The following is a 21765-nucleotide window of genomic DNA, read 5'->3' on the forward strand; positions in this document are numbered from 1 at the left end:
TATAGTGCGCATCACAAAACTACCGTACTTCCAAGTGCGCACGCGCACAACACGCGCCGCATCTCCGTGGTTACCGTAATTCCCAGCGCGCACGCGCACCACGCCTCCCCCCCCCCCCCCTCCCGCGCTACCGTGTTTCCCATAGCGCACGCGCACTCCACCCCCCCCCCCCCAAAACCCCCATCCTCCAACCCCTCCCATCATCCCCCGCGGGGAGGAGCCTTCTCCCCGCCCCCCTCATTTGAATAAAGGGCGTGTCCCGCGCCTGGCCCCGCCCCCCGGCTCTGCCCCCATTGGCCGCGCCGCCGTTGTCGCTGGTGACGGGGACGCGGCGGGGTCGGAGCGCGCCGGGAGCGGCCGCGGAGCGAGGAGGGGCCGGGGGGGCGCTCGGGGTCGGTCACGGGGGGGCCATGGGAGCCCGAACCGGGGCCGGGGCCGGCGGCGGCGAGCGGTAGAGCCGCCGGGGATCATGGCGGAGAGGTGAGCGGCGGCATCGCGGCGGGGGAATTGGGGACGGGGGGGCGGGTGGGCTGGGTGGGGGGGGGGGGCTGCGCCGCATGGTCCAAACCCCCCCTAAACCCCCTTTGGGGACCCCTTGTTGCGTCCCCGTCCTCCTCGTATGGCGCTTATCGGGATGCCCCCCCCTCTCCGAGGTGCCCTTGGGGGGTCTTTGCCCTCCCCAGTCAGCACTTTGGGGGTCTCAGCCCCTTTTTGGGTGTTCCGTCCTCCTCCGGTTCCGTTTTTGGGTTTTTTGGGGTGCTGGGTGTGGGCATCGCCACCTGCGCTGCATCCAGGTGTGTTGGTGGGGCTGGAGAATTCCAAAACCCCCGTCCCGGATTTTGGTGCATGGAGGGGGGGGCTGGATGCGCCCACCTGGATGCCCGTGGCTGCGGGAAGGGGATGGGGAAAAACGGGGGGGGGATGGAGCCGAACCCCACCCTGGATTTCGGGGGCAATTGGGAAAGGATTAAGGGGGGGAATCGGATCCCATCCTGCTCCCGGTGGAGGGGTTAAATCCCACCCTACTTCCCTTTTTTGGGGGGGGTTTGGAAGTGCTGGATCCCACCCTGCTCCTCGTGGAGGGGTTAAATCCCACCCTGCTTCTGCTTCGGGCGGGTTTGGAGGGGCCGGATCCCACCCTGCTCCCTTTGGAAGGGGCTGTGGAAGGGGCTGGATCCCACCTGGAGCGGCTGGATCCCACCCTGCTCCTCTCAGAGCGTTCTATGGAGGGGCTGGATCCCGTCCTGCTCCTCGTGGCTGGGGCTGGATCCCGGTTCCCTGGTTTACGGAGGGGCTGGATCCCACCCTGATGTTCTTGACAAGGGTTTGGAAGGGCTGGATCCCATCCTGCTCCCTATGGAGGTGTTAAATCCCACCCTGCTTCTATTTTTGGGGGCTGGATCCCATCCTGCTCCTTATGGAAGGGTTAAATCCTATCCTGCTTCTATTTTGGGGGGTTTGGAGATGCTGGATCCCGTCCTGCTCCTTATGGAGGGGTTAAATCCCACCCTGCTTCCCTTTTGGGGGCTTTGGAGGGGCTGGATCTTGTCCTGCTCCTTATGGAAGGGTTAAATCCTATCCTGCTTCTATTTTGGGGGGGTTTGGAGGGGCTGGATCTTGTCCTGCTCCTTATGGAAGGGTTAAATCCCACCCTGCTTCTATTTTGGGGGGTTTGGAGGTGCTGGATCCCACCCTGCTCCTTATGGAAGGGTTAAATCCCACCCTGCTTCCGTTTTTAGAGGGGTTTGGAGATGCTGGATCCCATCCTGCTCCTTATGGAAGGGTTAAATCCCACCCTGCTTCTATTTTGGGGGGGGTTTGGAGATGCTGGATCCCGTCCTGCTCCTCATGGAAGGGTCGAATCCCACCCTGCTTCTCTTTTTGGGGGGTTTGGAGGTGCTGGATCCCGTCCTGCTCCTTATGGAAGGGTTAAATCCCACCCTGCTTCTCTTTTTGGGGGGTTTGGAGATGCTGGATCCCATCCTGCTCCTTATGGAAGGGTTAAATCCCACCCTGCTTGTATTCTGGGGGGGGTTTGGAGATGCTGGATCCCACCCTGCTCCCTATGGAGGGGTCGAATCCCACCCTGCTTCCGTTTTTAGAGGGGTTTGGAAGGGCTGGATCCCATCCTGTTCTCCTTGAGGGGTTTCATGAAGGGGCTGGATCCCATCCTATTCCTTAGGAAGGGCTGGATCCCACCCTGTTCTCCTTGAGGGGTTTCATGGAGGGCCTGGATCCCGTCCTGATCCATGTGGAGGTGCTGGATCCCACCCTGCTCCTTGTGGAAGGGTTAAATCCTATCCTGCTTCCCTTTCTGGGGGGTTTGGAAGGGCTGGATCCCACCCTGCTCCTTATGGAAGGGTTAAATCCCACCCTGCTTCCCTTTTTGGGGGGTTTGGAGGGGCTGGATCCCATCCTGCTCCTTATGGAAGGGTTAAATCCCACCCTGCTTCCCTTTCTGGGGGGTTTGGAAGGGCTGGATCCCACCCTGCTCCTTATGGAAGGGTTAAATCCTATCCTGCTTCCCTTTTTGAGGGGTTTGGAGGTGCTGGGTCCCACCCTGCCCTTCCTGAGAGGAATTTGGAAGGGCTGGATCCCATCCTGCTCCCTATGGAGGGGTCGAATCCCACCCTGCTTCCCTTTCTGGGGGGTTTGGAAGGACTGGATCCCACCCTGCTCCTTGTGGAAGGGTTAAATCCCACTCTGCTTCCGTTTTTAGAGGGGTTTGGAGGTGCTGGGTCCCACCCTGCCCTTCCTGAGAGGAATTTGGAAGGGCTGGATCCCATCCTGCTCCTTATGGAAGGGTTAAATCCTATCCTGCTTCCCTTTTTGGGGGGTTTGGAAGGGCTGGATCCCACCCTGCTCCCTATGGAGGCGCTGAATCCCACCCCGCTCCCTCCGGGAGGGCTCGAATCCCACCCCGCTCCCCTTTCCGGGAACGTTTGGAGCTGCCGGATCCCATGGAAGGGGTTTGGATCCCACCCTCCGCAGGATGATGATGGTGATGATGATGATGGTGATGATGGTGATGGGGTGGGGGGATTAAATCCCACCCTCCTGGCTGGGAAAGGTGACGATGGAAGGGGCCGCATCCGTCCCCATCCCGCTCGCCGCCCGGCCTCGGGCCGGGGGAAGGTTCCCGCTGCCCGGCGCGGATCCCGCGGGGCGCGGGCGGTGTTTCCGTGGAGGTGGAAGGTGTGGCGGCGATGGGTGTGGATGGATGCGCCGGGAACGGGGAGAGCGGGCAGCGATGGAGCCGGCTGGGATGGAGGGGACGGCGGGGATGGAGCGGGGGCTGCAGCGCCGGAATTTGGGATTTGGGGCGGGGATCCGTGGGGCCCAAACCCGCTGGATTTGGGAAGGTGGAGGGCCAGAGTTGTTCGGGATTTATTTTATTTCGCGAGGGCGACGGAGCCGCCGGTCCGGGATGTTTTTTTTATTATTTTATTTTTTTTTCCCCCCTTCTTTTTCCTGCGCCGTTTCCCCCATTCCTTGCATTTCCCTCCGGCAGCGAAAACTGCAGGGTGGGAGTGGAGTTATTTATTTATTTCCTTATTTATTCATTTCCTCATTTATTTATTTCCTCATTCATTTATTTTCATCATTTGTTTATTTCCTTCTTTATTTATTTCCTCATTCATTTATTTCCTCGTTTATTTCCTCATTTATTTCCTCATTTATTTCCTCATTTATTTCCTCCCCCATTTATCTGTTCCCCCCCCCCCCCCATTTATTTTATATTTTTTTCCCCCTCGTTTTTTTTGTTCGGTCCTTCACTTATTTCGTTATCCGCGGAGTCATTTATTTATCCTCTTATTTATTCCCACTTTAATCAACCCCCGGAGTGACCTCTACGGAGAAATCCGCAGCTGCTCCGGAGCCTCACCTGGCACGCGCAGCTGGCTGGGATTAAGGGGAAAACAAAATTTAAAAAACAACAAAAAACCCACATTTTCCATGGAGAACGCGCGGATTTGGGATGTTTGGAGGGAGCTGCCGGCAGCAGGTGGCTCGGGCAGGGCCGGAATTGGGATGGGATGATTCCACCCAGGGCTTGGTTCTGCTCCTTCCCCCATGGAATGGCTTTTCCCAGATGGAAGCTCGTGGATCCCAAAATCAGCGGGACTGGGGGGTGTGGGGAGCTGGGATTTGGTGCTGCCCATGGTTTCGGGGAAGGGGGGATTTCGTTGTGGATGCGGATCGGTCCGGAATTGTGGGATCTCGGGTTGTTTGTGTGGTTTTGTGCTGGATTTTGGAGTTCTCCGAGTGTTTTTCCATGTGGATTTTGGGGGGATCGAGGGTTTTATTCCTTCCCTCGGGATGAGCATCCAGCGGCCTTCCCTTTCCTCCAAAGGGAATTGGAATATCCTGGAATTGGAATATCCATTTTCTTGGAATATCCTGGAATTGGGATATCCATTTTCTTGGAATATCCTGGAATTGGGATATCCATTTTCTTGGAATATCCTGGAATTGGGATATCCATTTTCTTGGAATGTCCTGGAATTGGGATATCCATTTTCTTGGAATTGGAATATCCATTTTCTTGGAATACCCTGGAATTGGAATATCCATTTTCTTGGAATACCCTGGAATTGGGATATCAATTTTCTTGGAATTGGGATATCCATTTTCTTGGAATATCCTGGAATTGGAATATCCATTTTCTTGGAATATCCTGGAATTGGACATTCATTTTCTTGGAATACCCTGGAATTGGGATGTCCATTTTCTTGGAGTATCCTGAATTACAAAATCCTGGAGTGGTTTGGCTAGGAAGAGGCCTCAAACCCCGCCCAATCCCACAAGAAGGGACACTTCCCATGATCCCAGATTTATCCAATCCCAATCCAGCCTGGCCTGGATTGGAGTGTTGGGTCCTGGGGTCGCTGGCAGGGAGAAATTCCAGGCCTAACCGAGCCTGAATTTGGGTGAATTTAACTCAAAAAATCAGAGTTCTGTGTCACTGGTGGTGGCACAAGTCATGCCATCAGAACCAGGGATGGATTTTAGGATCATCCCATAATTATTCCCATTGGAAAGGAGCATTTTGGTGCTTTCTTTGGGAAGAAAGGCCTGCGGGGATGCCCTCGTTTTCCAGGGAAACCTTTGCTTTTCCCGCCCAAATCCTGGATTTTTCCAGCTGCAAACCCACGAAATCCAAGGTCTGTGAGGGCTGTCTGTGAGCCAGATGTCCTCGGGCTGAACTTTTCCAGAGGGGCTGGAGATGGGTTCAAAGGGATTTTTGGGAATGCCCCGCTGTGCCGTGGGATCGGCTGCTTGGCGTGCTGGGAGCAACGAGGGGCCAGGGATTTGTGGAATTGTTTGGGCTGGAAAAAGACCCTTGAAATAAAAAAAAAAAAAAAAAAAAAATGGAGTTCAACCCTGAAAATGTTGGAAGGAAAGGGAATGGTTTTCCAAATCCTGACTCAGGTTGTGTTTCACGATGGGTTTTTCCTGATATCCATGAAAATTGATCAGTTCAGTTTTATCCCAATTTTTTTTTTTGGGAATTTATCCATTGGTGCTGCTGTTTTTTTTGGGAGAAGGAGCTGCTTTTTTACCCTAGATGCAACCCCATCCGTGGTTTTTATGGATTTTCCAACCTTTGTAGGATTTCCAGGCTGGATCATCCCAAAATGATCCACAATCATTTTTAGAAAAGGTGTTCTGTGGAATTCCAGGCTTCTGGAAAAATATTGTGTGTGTGTGTGTGGTTGGTTGGACATCACAATTCCTGGGAATGTGGGGAATCCACTCCATGAAAATCTCATCCCACCAAATCCCCTCTTTAGGGATGGAGAATTCCTGATGGATCCCTATGGATAATCCTGATGTTCTCAGGTGGAGCTCCAGGGAAGGAATTCCCTCAACTTTGTGCTCCTTTAAAGGTTTTTTTTCCCCCCCATTTCCCGGAAAATTGGGATGAATCCATTAGTTCTTTACCTGGATTTGATGGTGACCCACTTAGGCCTTGATCCCAAAATTCCAGGTTTTTTGGAACTCATTAAACTATTCCCAGGAAACCAAAGCTTTACCGTCATTCCTTTCCTGAGAAATGATGGATTTTGGGAGTTCCCGCCTCTGGGAATTTGGGAACAGCCACCACAAAAAAAAGCCCGACCAAATAATGACCCAAAAACCTTGGGAAAAAAAAAAAATCCCGAATCCAAACCACAAAACACAGCTGGGAATTCAGGCAGATTCCAGAGTCAAATTGATGTCAAATCCTGTAAAACCACACGTTCCACGATGGTGGAATTTAGAATTTGGCCGTGGAGGGGCCTGGATTTGGGGGAGGGATCCCAAATAATAAAATCTGGGATTTCAGGGGCCGTTCTGTCGCCGTTTTATGGAGTTTTCATTGGGGAATTGTTCGCTCCACATGAAAAATACCGGTGGGAATTTCATGTAGATTATTAGGATTTGGTTAAGAGTTTTCATTCGGGAATGTTCGCTCCGGATGAAAAGCATCGGTTGGAATTTCATGTAGATTATTAGGATTTGGTTAAGAGTTTTCATTCAGGAATGTTCGCTCCAGATGAAAAATACCGGTGGGAATTTCATTTAGATGATTAAGATTTGGTTAAGAGTTTTCATTCGGGAATGTTTGCTCCAGATGAAAAATACCGGTGGGAATTTCATTTAGATTATTAAGATTTGGTTGAGAGTTTTCATTCGGGAATGTTCGCTCCAGATGAAAAATACCGGTGGGAATTTCATTCAGATGATTAAGATTTGGTGGAGAGTTTTCATTCGGGAATGTTCGCTCCAGATGAAAAATACCGGTGGGAATTTCATTTAGATTATTAAGATTTGGTTAAGAGTTTTCATTCGGGAATGTTCGCTCCACATGAAAAATACCGGTGGGAATTTCATTTAGATGATTAAGATTTGGTTAAGAGTTTTCATTCGGGAATGTTCGCTCCAGATGAAAAATACCGGTGGGAATTTCATGTAGATTATTAGGATTTGGTTAAGAGTTTTCATTCGGGAATGTTCGCTCCAGATGAAAAGCACCGGTGGGAATTTCATTTAGATTATTAAGATTTGGTTGAGAGTTTTCATTTGGGAATGTTCGCTCTGGATGAAAAGCATTGGTGGGAATTTCATTTAGATTAATAAGATTTGGTTAAGGCGGTTACAGAGTTGTTCCAGTGACCTCTTCCTTCAAAAAAAAAAAAAAAAAAAATTCCAAAAAATTCCTTTAAATCCCCGTTCCTCGCTCTCCCTCCTGCATTTTTGCTCCAGTGATTATTTCCTTACATGCTCTAAATAACGCATTGAACCCCGACCTTTTCCTCTTCCTCCTCTGGCTCTTCCCAAAAATAAACATTCCGGCTGGAATTTGTTCTCTCCGGCTCATCCAGGCCGGCTATTTTTAATTCCAGAAGTGTTTGAGGGATGAATGTGCTCCAGGTGCCGAGGGGGAGAAGCCGAGCGCTCCAGACCTCCCCGCGCCCTTGGGAATTCGGTGTTATCCCTGAAATTGCTCCCAGGCATCCCCAAATCCCGGGATTTTTTTTTTGGTTTTTCCAGCTCCTGAAAGGATCACATTGTGCTGCTCCAATGGGAGGTGCCTCCCATTTCCCAAATTCTTCATCCCTCGTTCTTTCCTTGACCTTCACGGATCCAGGGATTTGATTTATTTCCTTCCTCCCGCTCCTGCCCTTTAAACATTCCCACGTCCATCCTGATTTTTAGGGAATAAACCCACCAATCCCAGGTTTTTTTTTTAGGGAGCTGAAAGCATCACTCTGTCTTTTGGGAAGCTGGATATCCCCATCTCCACGTTCCTGAGAGGAAAATAAATCTGAAAATAAATCTTATTTCCTTTTTTTTTTCCAAGTCTTTCCCAAAAAATAAATGGGAAGAGGCAGTGGAGTGACCCAGCGGTGTCATTCCAAGATCAGGAAATGCCGTTCCCGCAGGGAAAATTCCTGATTGTTGAGGAAGCTCTCGTAAGGCTTGGAGCAAATGAGAGGCCGGGAATGGACACTCAGAGGGAGAAGGTTTTGTTTGTTGGGTTTTCCTGGTTTTTGTTTGTTGGATTTTCCCGGTTTTTGTTGGATTTTCCTGGTTTTTGTTTATTGGGTTTTCCCAGTTTTTGTTGGGTTTTCCCGGTTTTTGTTTGTTGGATTTTCCCGGTTTTTGTTGGATTTTCCTGGTTTTTGTTTATTGGGTTTTCCCAGTTTTTGTTGGATTTTCCCGGTTTTCATTTGTTGGGTTTTCCTGGTTTTCATTTGTTGGATTTTCCCGGTTTTTGTTTGTTGGATTTTCCCAGTTTTTGTTGGATTTTCCCGGTTTTTGTTTGTTGGATTTTCCTGGTTTTTGTTTGTTGGATTTTCCCGGTTTTTGTTGGATTTTCCTGGTTTTTGTTTATTGGGTTTTCCTGGTTTTTGTTGGATTTTCCCGGTTTTTGTTTGTTGGATTTTCCCAGTTTTTGTTGGATTTTCCCGGGTTTTTTTTTTTGTTGGATTTTTCCGGTTTTTGTTTGTTGGATTTTCCCGGTTTTTGTTTGTTGGATTTTCCTGGTTTCTGTTTGTTGGATTTTCCCGTTTTTTTTTTTTTGTTGGATTTTTCCGGTTTTTGTTTGTTGGATTTTCCCGGTTTTTGTTTGTTGGATTTTCCCGGTTTTTGTTTGTTGGATTTTCCTGGTTTCTGTTTGTTGGATTTTCCCGTTTTTTTTTTTTTGTTGGATTTTTCCGGTTTTTGTTTGTTGGATTTCCCCGGTTTTTGTTTGTTGGATTTTCCTGGTTTTTGTTTGTTGGGTTTTCCCAGTTTTTGTTTGTTGGATTTTCCCGGTTTTTGTTTGTTGGGTTTTCCCGGTTTTTGTTTGTTGGATTTTCCTGGTTTTTGTTGGATTTTCCTGGTTTTTGTTTGTTGGATTTTCCCAGTTTTTGTTGGATTTTCCCGGTCTTTATTTGTTGGATTTTCCCGTTTTTTGTTGGATTTTCCTGGTTTTTGTTTGTTGGATTTTCCCGGTTTTTGTTGGATTTTCCTGGTTTTTGTTTATTGGTTTTCCTGGTTTTTGTTGAATTTTCCCGGTTTTTGTTTGTTGGGTTTTCCCGGTTTTTGTTTGTTGGATTTTCCCGGTTTTTGTTGGATTTTCCTGGTTTTTGTTTGTTGGGTTTTCCCAGTTTTTGTTGGATTTTCCCGGTTTTTGTTGGATTTTCCTGGTTTTTGTTTGTTGGATTTTCCCGGTTTTTGTTTGTTGGATTTTCCTGGTTTTTGTTTGTTGGATTTTCCTGGTTTTTGTTGGATTTTCCTGGTTTTTGTTTATTGGGTTTTCCTGGTTTTTGTTGGATTTTCCCGGTTTTTTTGTTGGATTTTCCTGGTTTTTGTTTGTTGGATTTTCCCGGTTTTTGTTTGTTGGAGATTCCTGGTTTTTGTTTGTTGGATTTTCCTGGTTTTTGTTTGTTGGATTTTCCCAGTTTTTGTTTGTTGGATTTCCCCGGGTTTTGTTTGTTGGATTTTCCTGGTTTTTGTTTGTTGGATTTTCCTGGTTTTTGTTGGGTTTTCCCGATTTTTGTTTGTTGGATTTTCCTGGTTTTTGTTTGTTGGATTTTTCTGGTTTTTGTTTGTTGGATTTTCCCGGTTTTTGTTTGTTGGATTTTCCCAACTCTGTGATCCTGGCAGGTTTCGTTCCTGGCTGGAAATTGGGCTTGGAATTCTTGTGTTCGGGGTTGGAGCAAAATCCCAGAATGGTTTTGGTGGGAAGGGACCTTCAGGATCACCCATGGGCTTCCAACATCCCAGGTTGCTCCAAGCCCTGTCCAAGCTGACCTTGGACAATTCCAGGGATCCAGGAACAGCCGCAAATTCTCTGGGAATTCCATCCCAGCCCCTCCCCACCCTCCCAGGGCAGAATTCCTCCCCAAAATCCCATCCATCCCTGCCCTCGGTGTCCTGTCCCTCCATCCCTCATCCCAAATTCCCTCTCCAGCTCTCCTGGATCCCTTCCAGGCGCTGGAAGCGTCTCCCAGATTTTCTTCCCTTCTCCAGGTGAACACTCCCAACCCTTTTCCCATTTTCCTGGGATTTCACCTCCTGGGCCACGACTGCCTTCACCCCACTCTGTCCCTTTATCCTTCACCGCCAAAAAAACACGGAAAAATCCCTGGATTGAGGCACGGCTCCTTCCTCACGGTCTTTTCCCTACGGAATCGCGCCGGGGCCGGATTCTGGTGAATTCTGGGCCTCCTTTTCCCGGAGGTTCTGGCATTTCCCTGCCGGCCTCGTGTTTTTGTGGATCTTCCCTCTCTGCTCCATTCCCCTCGGAATGGGAACGGCTTCAGCGGATCCGCGTGTCTGGGAAAGCCGCTGGAAAACGTTACTTTGGGAAGTGCTGCCGTAAAATTATGGAATTTTTTTAATTGGTCTTCCTCGGCTGGGAGAGGTCGTGGAAAAGCGTGGAAAAGTGCAATTATGGGATGGGGATGGGGTGGTTTTCTGTCTGGAAGAGGGGGATGGACAATGAGGAGCCCGGGAATAACGTGGGGAATGGAAGCGGCTTCCAGCGGATCCGCGTGTCTGGGAAAGCCGCTGGAAAACGTTAATTTGGGAAGCGCCGCCGTGGAATTGCGGTTTTTTTAAAAATTGAAAAAAAATCTTCCTCAGCTGGGAGAGGTCAAGGAAAAACCTGGAAAAGTGCAATTATGGGATGGGGATGGGATGGTTTTCTGTCCGAAAGAGGGGGATGGGCAATGAGGAGCCTGGGAATAACATCAGGAATGGAAACGGCTTCCAGCGGATCCGCGTGTCCGGGAAAGCCGCTGGAAAACGTTACTTTGGGAAGCGCCGCTGTGGAATTGTGGAATTTTTTTAATTGGTCTTCCTCGGCTGGGAGAGGTCGTGGAAAAACCTGGAAAAGTGCAATTATGGGATGGGGATGGGGTGGTTTTCTGTCCAGAAGAGGGGGATGGACAACGAGGAGCCTGGGAATAACGTGGGGAATGGAAGCGGCTTCCAGCGGATCCGCGTGTCCGGGAAAGCCGCTGGAAAACGTTAATTTGGGAAGCGCTGCCGCGGAATTATGGATTTTTTTAAAATTGGTCTTCCTCAGCTGGAAGAGGTCGTGGAAAAGCGTGGAAAAGTGCAATTATGGGATGGGAATGGGGTGGTTTTTTGTCTGGAAGAGGAGGATGGGCAGTGAGGAGCCTGGGAATAACGTGGGGAATGGAAACGGCTTCAGCGGATCCGCGTGTCTGGGAAAGCCGCTGGAAAACGTTACTTTGGGAATCGTTGCTGCAGAATTACAGATTTTTTAAAATTGGACTTCCTTGGCTGGGAGAGGCCATGGAAAAGCATGGAAAAGTGCAATTATGGGATGGGAATGGGGTGGTTTTCTGTCTGGAAGAGGGGGATGGGCAGTGAGGAGCCTGGGAATAACGTGGGGAATGGAAACGGCTTCAGCGGATCCACGTGTCCGGGAAAGCCGCTGGAAAATGTTAATTTGGGGAGCGCCGCTGTGGAATTATGGAATTTTTTTAATTGGTCTTCCTCGGCTGGGAGAGGTCGTGGAAAAGCATGGAAAAGTGCAATTATGGGATGGGGATGGGGTGGTTTTCTGTCTGGAAGAGGGGGATGGGCAACGAGGAGCCTGGGAATAACATCAGGAATGGAAACGGCTTCCAGCGGATCCGCGTGTCCGGGAAAGCCGCTGGAAAACGTTACTTTGGGAAGTGCCGCCGTGGAATTGCGGTTTTTTAAAAATTGAAAAAAAATCTTCCTTGGCTGGGAGAGGTCAAGGAAAAACCTGGAAAAGTGCAATTATGGGATGGGGATGGGGTGGTTTTCTGTCTGGAAGAGGGGCATGGGCAACGAGTAGCCTGGGAATAACGTGGGGAATGGAAACGGCTTCAGTGGATCCGCGTGTCCGGGAAAGCCGCTGGAAAACGTTACTTTGGGAAGCGCCGCTGTGGAATTGCGGTTTTTTTAAAAATTGAAAAAAATCTTCCTTGGCTGGGAGAGGTTAAGGAAAAACCTGGAAAAGTGCAATTATGGGATGGGGATGGGGTGGTTTTCTGTCCGAAAGAGGGGGATGGGCAATGAGGAGCCTGGGAATAACATCAGGAATGGAAACGGCTTCCAGTGGATCCGCGTGTCCGGGAAAGCCGCTGGAAAACGTTACTTTGGGAAGCGCCGCTGTGGAATTGTGGAATTTTTTTAATTGGTCTTCCTCGGCTGGGAGAGGTCGTGGAAAAGCATGGAAAAGTGCAATTATGGGATGGGGATGGGGTGGTTTTCTGTCTGGAAGAGGGGGATGGGCAGTGAGGAGCCCGGGAATAACATCAGGAATGGAAGCGGCTTCAGCGGATCCGCGTGTCTGGGAAAGCCGCTGGAAAACGTTACTTTGGGAAGTGCTGCCGTAAAATTATGGAATTTTTTTAATTGGTCTTCCTCGGCTGGGAGAGGTCGTGGAAAAGCGTGGAAAAGTGCAATTATGGGATGGGGATGGGGTGGTTTTCTGTCTGGAAGAGGGGGATGGGCAGTGAGGAGCCTGGGAATAGCGTGGGAATTTCTTTTGCTTTGGAATTCCAACCTGCCGTCGGTCCAGGGCGTTGGGAGCACGGAAATCAGGGAATCACGGAATTGGCTGGGATGAGGATGTGGAGAGCGCCCAATTCCACCCCCTTTGCCATGGGAAGGGATAATTTCCACTATCCCAGCTTCTTCCAGCCTGGCCTTGGACAATTCCAGGGATGGAGCGGCCACAGCTTCCCTGGGAATTCCATCCCAGCCCCTCACCACCCTCCCAGGGAGGAATTCATTCCCAACATCCCACCTATCCCTGCCCTTTTTCCCCCGTTGTTATCCTGTCATTCCCTGCCTTCTTCCAAAACCCTTTCCCATCTTTTTTTTTTTGGGATGTTTTTGGACTCTAAATCCCTCCGAAGGCTCCAAGTGAAGCCGTGCCTGGATTCTGAGTTCCAGGTGGGCTCGGAAGGGAAAATTCTGCTCCTTGAAGATCCCGTCTTCCTTATTTTCCGCATTCCAGGGTTATTTTCCATCTTTTTGGTGTCTGTTTTTAAATTCTCGATTTTCAGGGACACATCCCGAGCTGCCCCGGGCGCGGACACAGGGATTTGGTGGATCTGTGGATGCATCCTGGATTTTATTGGGAATTGAGTTGCTTCTTGGGGGTTTTCTGGATCCATTTTTTTGGAGCTGGGCTTGGATTTCTGGATGCTTCCTACGGTTCTTTGCTCCCTTTAATCCAAAGGGTGCATCCATGGATCCATGACGGGGAAAGGAGGAATTCCATGGAGCCCTTTCCCAGTTGGACTGCTTGAAAAAAATAAAAAAATAAATAACAGAACAAAAAATCCTCAGCAAGATTTAACGTAGTTGGGAATAATTGGGAATAATTAGGGAAAAGAGGGGAGAAAAATAATTGGGAAAGGAGGAAAAATTCCTTTTGGAAGAAGAGGAATTGAGGGATTGGCGCTCGTGGATCTCTGACCGCTTCAGCGGGCTCTGGATGAGCTGGGAGGGGATTTTTCTTCCTCTTCCCGGAAAAAAATGGTGGGATTTGGGTCGGAGGTTGTTGGTGGAGGCTCCTGGACTTGGGATTGTCCACAGGGATGGAATTCTTCTTATTTATGGAATCATGGAACGGGTTGGATTAAAAACCAGCCGGTTCCAACTCCTGCCATGGGCAGGGACGCCTTCTCCCGTTTTCCAGGTTGTTCCAAGCCCTTCCCAACCTGACCTTGATAATTCCAGGGGTGGGGCAGCCGTGGAATTCCCTGGGAATTCCATTCCACCCTCGCTGTGATAAATTCCTTCCTTAAATCCGGTCTGGATGGATCAGGAATCCACTGCTGGCTTGGGGGCCTGGGATTGCTGATTCCTGTGGGGACGGGAGCGGCTTCCCTCGGGATTGGTGCGTCCCTAATTAAGTGTGTCCGGATTAAATGGAGCAGTCGGGCAACAAAAACGTGGAAAAGCCTCTTTTTTGGGAAAAAAATTAATTTATTTCCCATTAATTCCACATCAAATTGATTTTCATTGCAGCCTCTGCCTCTCCCAAGGAGCAGGGGCCGTTCCCTTCCCTATTCCCACATTTCCATTGGATCTGCCAGGAATGAGAAAATTCCAAACTAATCCAACCTTTCGGAAGCCTTTTTCTTTTCCCCCTTTTTCTCCTGCCTCTCTGACATCTCCTGAAAGTCACCTTGAGGGATCCACGTCGGAGCATGGCGGTTCCATTCCAGGGATTTTTTTTTTTTTGGAAGTGGGTGCTGCTCCCCCCAAAAAAAAAAAAAAAAACCCAAAAAATTCCACAGTGATCCAGAGAAAGTATTTTCTGTCTGGGAATTTTCTGTTTTAGCAGGAATTTCCTGAGGGTTTTTTTTTTTTTTAATTGAGGAAATTGCTGTGCTCAGGATTCTCCAAAGTGAGTCTGGAATTGTTCCTGTCCCGTCACGCTCCGGCTCACCTGAACAATTCCCCCTTTTTTCCCTCGGCTGGGAGGGGCACGGAAAAAGGGATTTTCATCAGCATGGAATCGGGAATAAGATCAAAGAATGGGTTGGGAAAGGGATCTTAAAAAGAATTCCCAACCCCCCTTCCATGGGCAGGGACAACCCAGGTTGCTCCAAGCTCCATCCAACCTGGCCTTGGACGCTTCCAGGGATGGAGCAGCCGCAGAATTCTCTGGGAATTCCGTCCCATTCCTTCCCCTCGTCCCAGTGCTCACAGCACAGAATAAAATTGGAAACATTTTTTTGTGGGGAAAACCCATGGGAATAACATAGGGAGGAAAACTGATCTTTATTTATCATCAATGTAATCTGCCAAAGTGGGGTTTTTTTTGGGAAGCTCCAAACAGGAAATCAGCCCAAACCCTTGGGAAAAGCTGGGTGTGAGGAGGAGCAGATTTGGCGACAGATCCCGATGCTTTTCCACGCAGGAAAATCCCAATCCAGACTTTCAAGCCACAGTTGGGATTTTGCTTCATTCCATGTGTTCCTCCTCGGCCTTACCAGCTCATTAAGCGCCTTATCAGGAGGGATCTGTGGCCTTTGGAATTCCTGTGGGATCATGGAAAAATCGGGATACTCCTGGCATGTGCAAATATCTTCCCTTGAGGCTTTTAACTGTGGGGAAAAAAGTGGCTTTTTTGGGGGGGATAATTTTTTGGGAATTCCTGGATTGGGGAAGTGACATTCCCAACTGTGCCGAGGGATCTCAAATCCCGGGATTTGTTTTGGGCCCTTCATGACAAGAAGGACATTGAGGGGGCTGGAGCGTGGATTCCCTAATCGTGGAATCGTGGAATCGTGGAACGGATTTGGGGGAAAGGTCTGGAACACCAGGAGCAGCTGGGGAGGGGTGGGAAAAAAAGGGAATTTTTTTAGGGATAAATGATCATGGAATCATGGAATGGATTTGGGGAAAAGGTGTGGAACACCAGGAGCAGCTGGGGAGGGGTGGGAAAAAAGGGAATTTTTTTGGGGATAAATGAGCTGAGCTTAAGAGTCGTCCCTCCTCGTGTGAAATCCCACCGCAAAGCCAGGAATTCCGATTCCGTTCCTCGTTCCCTTTCCTTTTGCTGGAACATGGAAAACTCCTAAATTTGGAAAAACCGAGAGCCTGGATGCTTCAGCGCCGTGAACATTTTTTCCCCTGGGGTCGGTTTTGTTCTGGAGAAGCTGGAAAAGGGAATTTCAGAGGGCGCAAACCTGAGGCTGTCGGTGACTCACGGATCTCCCTCCGCCCACATTCCCTGATCCAAGCTCTTTTCCTGGCTCTTGTCAGATTTTCCTGGGTGCCGGGAATCATTTCACCCTCAGGAACGCCCCTGAGGGGATCTCGAAGCTTTTTTCATGCTCCGGGAGAGCTGGAGAGGGATTTGGGATAAAAGGGATGAAGGGATAGAACACCAAGGAATGGCTTCCCACTGGTTGGGTGGGATTTGGGATAAGGGACAGGACAGCAGGGAATGGCTTCCCACTGGTTGGGTGGGATTTGGGATAAGGGATGAAGGGACAGGACACCAGGGAATGGCTTCCCACTGGTTGGGTGGGATTTGGGATAAAAGGGATGAAGGGACAGGACACCAGGGAATGGCTTCCCACTGGTTGGGTGGGATTTGGGATAAGGGATGAAGGGATAGGACAGCAGGGAATGGCTTCCCACTGGTTGGGTGGGATTTGGGATAAAAGGGATTTGGGATAGAACACCAGGGAATGGCTTCCCACTGGTTGGGTGGGATTTGGGATGAGGGATGAAGGGACAGGACACCAGGGAATGGCTTCCCACTGGTTGGGTGGGATTTGGGATGAGGGATAGAACACCAGGGAATGGCTTCCCACTGGTTGGGTGGGATTTGGGATAAGGGGATGAAGGGACAGGACACCAGGGAATGGCTTCCCACTGGTTGGGTGGGATATTGGGGAGGAATCCTTCACTTTGAGGGGCTGGGATGGAATTCCCAGCCCCTGGATCCCTGGAATTGTCCGAGGCCAGATTGGATGGGGCTGGGAGCAACCTGGGATGGTGGAAGGGAGTTGGAGCTGAACGGGCTCGGATCCAATCCCTTCCAGCCCAACCCATCCCAGGATTTTGTGAAATTTAAAGCTCCGTGGAATTTTGGCTCAGGCAGGATTTAGAGCCGGAACAGAAAGGCACAAATGTCCGAGGGGGGTCTGGAAAAACCTGGAAAACTGTCAAAAAACAGGGATGGGGAAGGGAAAGATGGGAGGGGAATGAGCAATAAATTACTTACAGGTAAAAAGCGGAATCGTGGAAGTTTTTAGGCTGGAAAGGAGCTTTAAGCTCTCCCAAGGCCACCACCGACCGTGTCCCCAAGTGGATTTTGGATCCCTCCCGGACAGGATTCCCTCCCTTTGGATTCCTCCCTTTCCAGGAGGAATTCTCCCAGAAACATCCCACCAAACCTCTCCCGATGCCGCTTGAGGCCATCTCCTCTCGTCCCCATCCCTCTGTTCCCCTTGGGAGAAAAATCCCGACCTTCACCCGGCTCCGACCTCGGAGCAGGAGCTCGGCGAGGGGGGGGGGGAAAAAAAAAAAATCCCAATTAATTCCCGAGCGTGGAATTAATCCGAAGGGACAGGAGCTCGGGAGAGGAGAAGCGGATGTGAAGGAGGCCGGGGGTGCTCCGGGCCACGCGTGGAAGTCGCGTGCGGGGAGAGGAGCGCGGAGGCTCCTTTGATCGTGATCAGGGATGAAGGGCAGGCTCGGGGACAAAAAAAAACCAAAAAAACAGGGAAGTTTGGAATGGTTGTGAGGGGAAAAAAAAACGAGCCGCGCTTCATTTCCTAAATCCTTATTTTATGGAGAATGCGAAAATATTCCAGAAAAGTTTAAATCACGGAAATGAAGGGAGATTCGGTGTCGCCTGCGTGGGGTTTTTTATAGGAATTGTTGTTCCTGGAAGGTTGTGGAATTGCTGGAGCCTTTGAGGGATTTGGGGTGGGAAGGGCAGGAATAAATGAGTTTGTGGATTTGCCTGAAATTGTGGGAATTGGAGTGGACCAGAGAGGCTTTTTAAGGAAGAATCTTGTTTGGAGCTTCTGGAATGGTGGATGATATTTTTCGTAGTGAGATAAACGCGTAAAAATCCCTTTTTTTTTAATCAGGAAATTTTACAGCAGGAATTTCCGGAGCAGGAACAGGAGAAACCTTGGAATAAGGGTCAAATCACCAAAAAAGAAAACCCCCAATTTTGTGATTTGACAAAATCAGCTTTGGCTCCTTCACAGAACCGAGAATTCCAGGGGAAAGCTCTGGATTGGGAGAGGTTCTGTCGTTCATCCCAAACATTTCAGGGAGAAGGGAATGGGCAGGATGTGATCTCACAAAAGTCAGATTTTTTTTTTTTTTTGGGATCCTTCTCCATGAATGAACCTTTGTATTTTCGACAAAGTTCGCGCCTGGAAATGTTTTATGTCCCAACTTTTTTCCATGAGATTCCAAAGGAATGTCGGAGGAAGAGATGGGAATAGAAGGGCAGGAAAATCGGGGGAAAAAAATGACAAAAAGTGTGACCCCGGCAGGAGCTCCACATTTGGAGAAATTCCAAGTAGACCTTGGGCACGAGGAGAACATTTGGGAACTTTGGAGCTGGCTGGGGTTGGGATCTGCTCCCGGGGGAAAAGGGGCAGGACGAGGGGAAACTCCAGCCATGCCAGGGCAGGTTTGGGCTGGATTTTGGGAAAATTCCTCCTGGAATTTTTGGCACAGGAATATTTTGGGCTGGGAACGATAACGAGGCCTTGACTGAGAATCCGTCTGAGGCAGGATCTGTTTGGTGCAGGAGATCAGGAGGAATCCAGTTAAAAATCCCGGGATGCAGAAATAGGAATGATAAAAGGGTGTGGGATCTCTCCTTGTCTTCTAAATCAGAGGGAGAAGCTCCAGTCGGGCTTCCAACCCTTTGATCCACCAAAACATACTTCCAAGGAAGGTTTTTTTTTTCCCCTATTCCTCAATTTAAATGGAAACTCTTCCAACCTGCTCCGCGTGCTGCACTTATTCCTTTCCCAGTTTTAGGCTCGCTTCCCCTTGACAAATTCCTTTTTATCCCAAAAAAAGGCCTTGAACTGCTCCAAAGGCAAAAATACTCGGAGATCATACTCAGATTTGGTTTTTTTTCCCACATCTGAGTCAGGAACTCTTCTGTCAGCTGGAGGAGGAGGAAGAATAATTTAAAATATTCAACCCTTCACGAGCAGCGCTCCAAGAGTGTTTTTAATGCGGCCGGAACAAGATTTGGGTTTTGGAGCTCTCTCGGTATTGATTTGTTGCTTCAATTTGCTCGTCGTGCACGGAGGGAGGAAAATGTTTTTTATAAAAAGATTTCTGGGCGCGCCCAGCGATGGCTGGACCATCACCGAGTTGCTTTGGCTGTCCACGGTTAATTTGATTTCTGTTTAAAGCCAGCAGGGATTTATTTGGTCGCGTTTCAAAGGAGGAAAAAAAAAAAGTGAGGAGTGGGCGGATCTCATCGGGACCCTGATTTAGGAGATGTCTCCTCCTTCCCCACCTCACATTGGGGATTTTTTAACCCAAATTTCTGTCTCACCCTCACCTGGGTGCAAGTGAGGAGAGTAAATAAAAAACATCCTAAAAAAAAACCCCAAAAACCCAAAACAAACCCCAAATCTTGGTGTTTAAGGAGTTTTCCTGCTCGCCTTGTCGTCTTCCCTCGTTTTTAGCTGCACTTTTCAACCGTAGCTTCCAAAACCCAAAACGAACCCCAAATCTTGGTGTTTAAGGAGTTTTTTAGGCTGGAAAGTTCATCTCAACATCTTCCCTCATTTTTAGCTGCACTTTTTAACCGCAGCTTCCAAATCCCAAAACAAACCCCAAATCCCCAAATCTTGATGTTTAAGGAATTTTCCTGCTCGCCTTGTGTCTTCCCTTGTTTTTAGCTGCACTTTTCAACCACAGCTTTCAAAACCCAAAACAACCCCAAATCCCCAAATCGTGGTGTTTAAGAAATTTTCCTGCCTGCCTCATCGTCTTCCCTCGTTTTTAGCTGCACTTTTTAACCGCAGCTTCCAAATCCCAAAACAAACCCCAAATCTTGGTGTTTAAGGAATTTTCCTGCTCACCTTGTCATCCTCCCTCGTTTTTAGCTGCACTTTTCAACTGTAGCGTCCAAAATCCAAAACAACCCCAAATCTTGGTGTTTAAGGAATTTTCCTGCCCACCTCATCGTCTTCCCTCGTTTTTAGCTGCACTTTTCAACCGTAGCTTCCAAAACCCAAAACAAACCCTAAATCTTGGTGTTTAAGGAGTTTTTTAGGCTGGAAAGTTCATCTCAACATCTTCCCTCATTTTTAGCTGCACTTTTTAACCGCAGCTTCCAAATCCCAAAACAAACCCCAAATCCCCAAATCTTGATGTTTAAGGAATTTTCCTGCTTGCCTCATCATCTTCCCTCGTTTTTAGCTGCACTTTTCAACCGCAGCTTCCAAATCCCAAAACAAACCCCAAATCCCCAAATCTTGGTGTTTAAGGAATTTTCCTGCTCGCCTCATCATCTTCCCTCGTTTTTAGCTGCATTTTCTACCGTAGCTTCCAAATCCCAAAACAAACCCCAAATCCCCAAATCTTGGTGTTTAAGGAATTTTCCTGCCTGCCTCATCGTCTTCCCTCGTTTTTAGCTGCACTTTTTAACCGCAGCTTCCAAATCCCAAAACAAACCCCAAATCTTGGTGCTTAAGGAATTTTCCTGCTCACCTTGTCATCCTCCCTCGTTTTTAGCTGCACTTTTCAACTGTAGCGTCCAAAATCCAAAACAACCCCAAATCTTGGTGTTTAAGGAATTTTCGTACTCACCTCATCGTCTTCCCTCATTTTTAGCTGCACTTTTCAACCGTAGCTTCCAAAACCCAAAACAAACCCCAAATCTTGGTGTTTAAGGAATTTTTTAGGCTGGAAAGCTCGTCTCATCGTCTTCCCTCGTTTTTAGCTGCACTTTTCAACCGCAGCTTCCAAAACCCAAAACAAACCCTAAATCTTGGTGTTTAAGGAATTTTCCTGCCCGCCTCATCATCTTCCCTCGTTTTTAGCTGTACTTTTCAACCGTAGCGTCCAAAACCCAAAATGAACCCTAAATCTTGGTGTTTAAGGAGTTTTTTAGGCTGGAAATCTTGTCTCAACATCTTCCCTCGTTCTTAGCTGCACTTTTCAACCGTAGCGTCCAAAACCCAAAACAAACCCCAAATCTTGGTGTTTAAGGAATTTTCCTGCTCGCCTTGTCGTCTTCCCTCGTTTTTAGCTGCACTTTTCAACCGCAGCTTCCAAAACCCAAAACAACCCCAAATCCCCAAATTTTGATGTTTAAGGAATTTTCCTGCCTGCCTCATCGTCTTCCCTCGTTTTTAGCTGCACTTTTCAACCACAGCTTCCAAAACCCAAAACAAACCCTAAATCTTGATGTTTAAGGAATTTTTTAGGTTGGAAAGGTCGTCTCAACATCTTCCCTCGTTTTCAGCTGCGCTTTTCAACCGTAGCTTCCAAGAGCACGGGTCATCGACCTGGAGATTGGCAGATGAGATTCCCTCTGGCTCCGGCGTCGCTCTGAGGAATCCGTGTCCGGAAAGGCGGAATTGAGCCGGGTGGGCACCGCTGGGTGAGGAACCCAACGGAGGCGTTGCCTGGGGGATGGAAATGCCCTCAGAGCCTGGCAGTGTCTGGCAATTCCTACTTTTCCCTGGAAATTTGTTGCCCAGGCAGTTGGAAGAGGTTTTTTTTTTCTCAGGGTTGGAATCCAGGATCTTGGAACGCTGTGTTATCCTGGAATCTTTGCCTCGGTTTCTGAGCAGGGGTGTTGGGTGGTGCTTGATGAGTTTTTACTCAAATGTTTGGGTTTGAAGGGTCTCAGCTGGGAAGGCCTCGAGGGTTGGGATTGATTTTCCTTTCCTTGAAAAAATTGGATCGTGTTGGAGCCAGGTTGGGAGAGCTGGGAATGTCCAGCCTGGAGAAGGGAAGGATCCAGGGAGAGCTGGGATCTCCTTCCAGTGCCTGAAGGGGCTCCAGGAGAGCTGGAGAGAGATTTGGGACACGGAATGGAGGGACAGGACACTGGGAATGGCTTCCAGAGGGCAGGGATAGATGGGATTTTGGGAAGGAATTCTGCCTTGAGAGGCTGAAGAGGCCTGGAATGGAATTCCCAGAGAATCTGCGGCTGTCCCATCCCTGGAAGTGTCCATGGCCAGCTTGGATGGTGCTTGGAGCAACCTGGGATAGTGGAAGTTTTCCAAGGCAGGGAGTTGGAACTGGATG

General features: G+C 48.9%; 1 protein-coding gene across 1 annotated transcript in view; it reads left to right on the forward strand.

The window, feature by feature from the left end:
• The first annotated feature begins 423 nt into the window (after positions 1-423).
• ARHGAP39 (Rho GTPase activating protein 39) overlaps positions 424-21765 on the forward strand; it is a 259573-nt gene continuing 238231 nt past the window's right edge. Inside the window, exon 1 of the mRNA XM_063175373.1 lies at positions 424-480. Within this exon, the coding sequence (XP_063031443.1) occupies positions 470-480 (11 nt within the window). The 5' untranslated portion in view covers positions 424-469. The remainder of the gene's footprint in view (positions 481-21765) is intronic.

Source organism: Melospiza melodia, chromosome 1, assembly GCF_035770615.1.
Source record: "Melospiza melodia melodia isolate bMelMel2 chromosome 1, bMelMel2.pri, whole genome shotgun sequence".
Taxonomy (NCBI): domain Eukaryota; kingdom Metazoa; phylum Chordata; class Aves; order Passeriformes; family Passerellidae; genus Melospiza; species Melospiza melodia.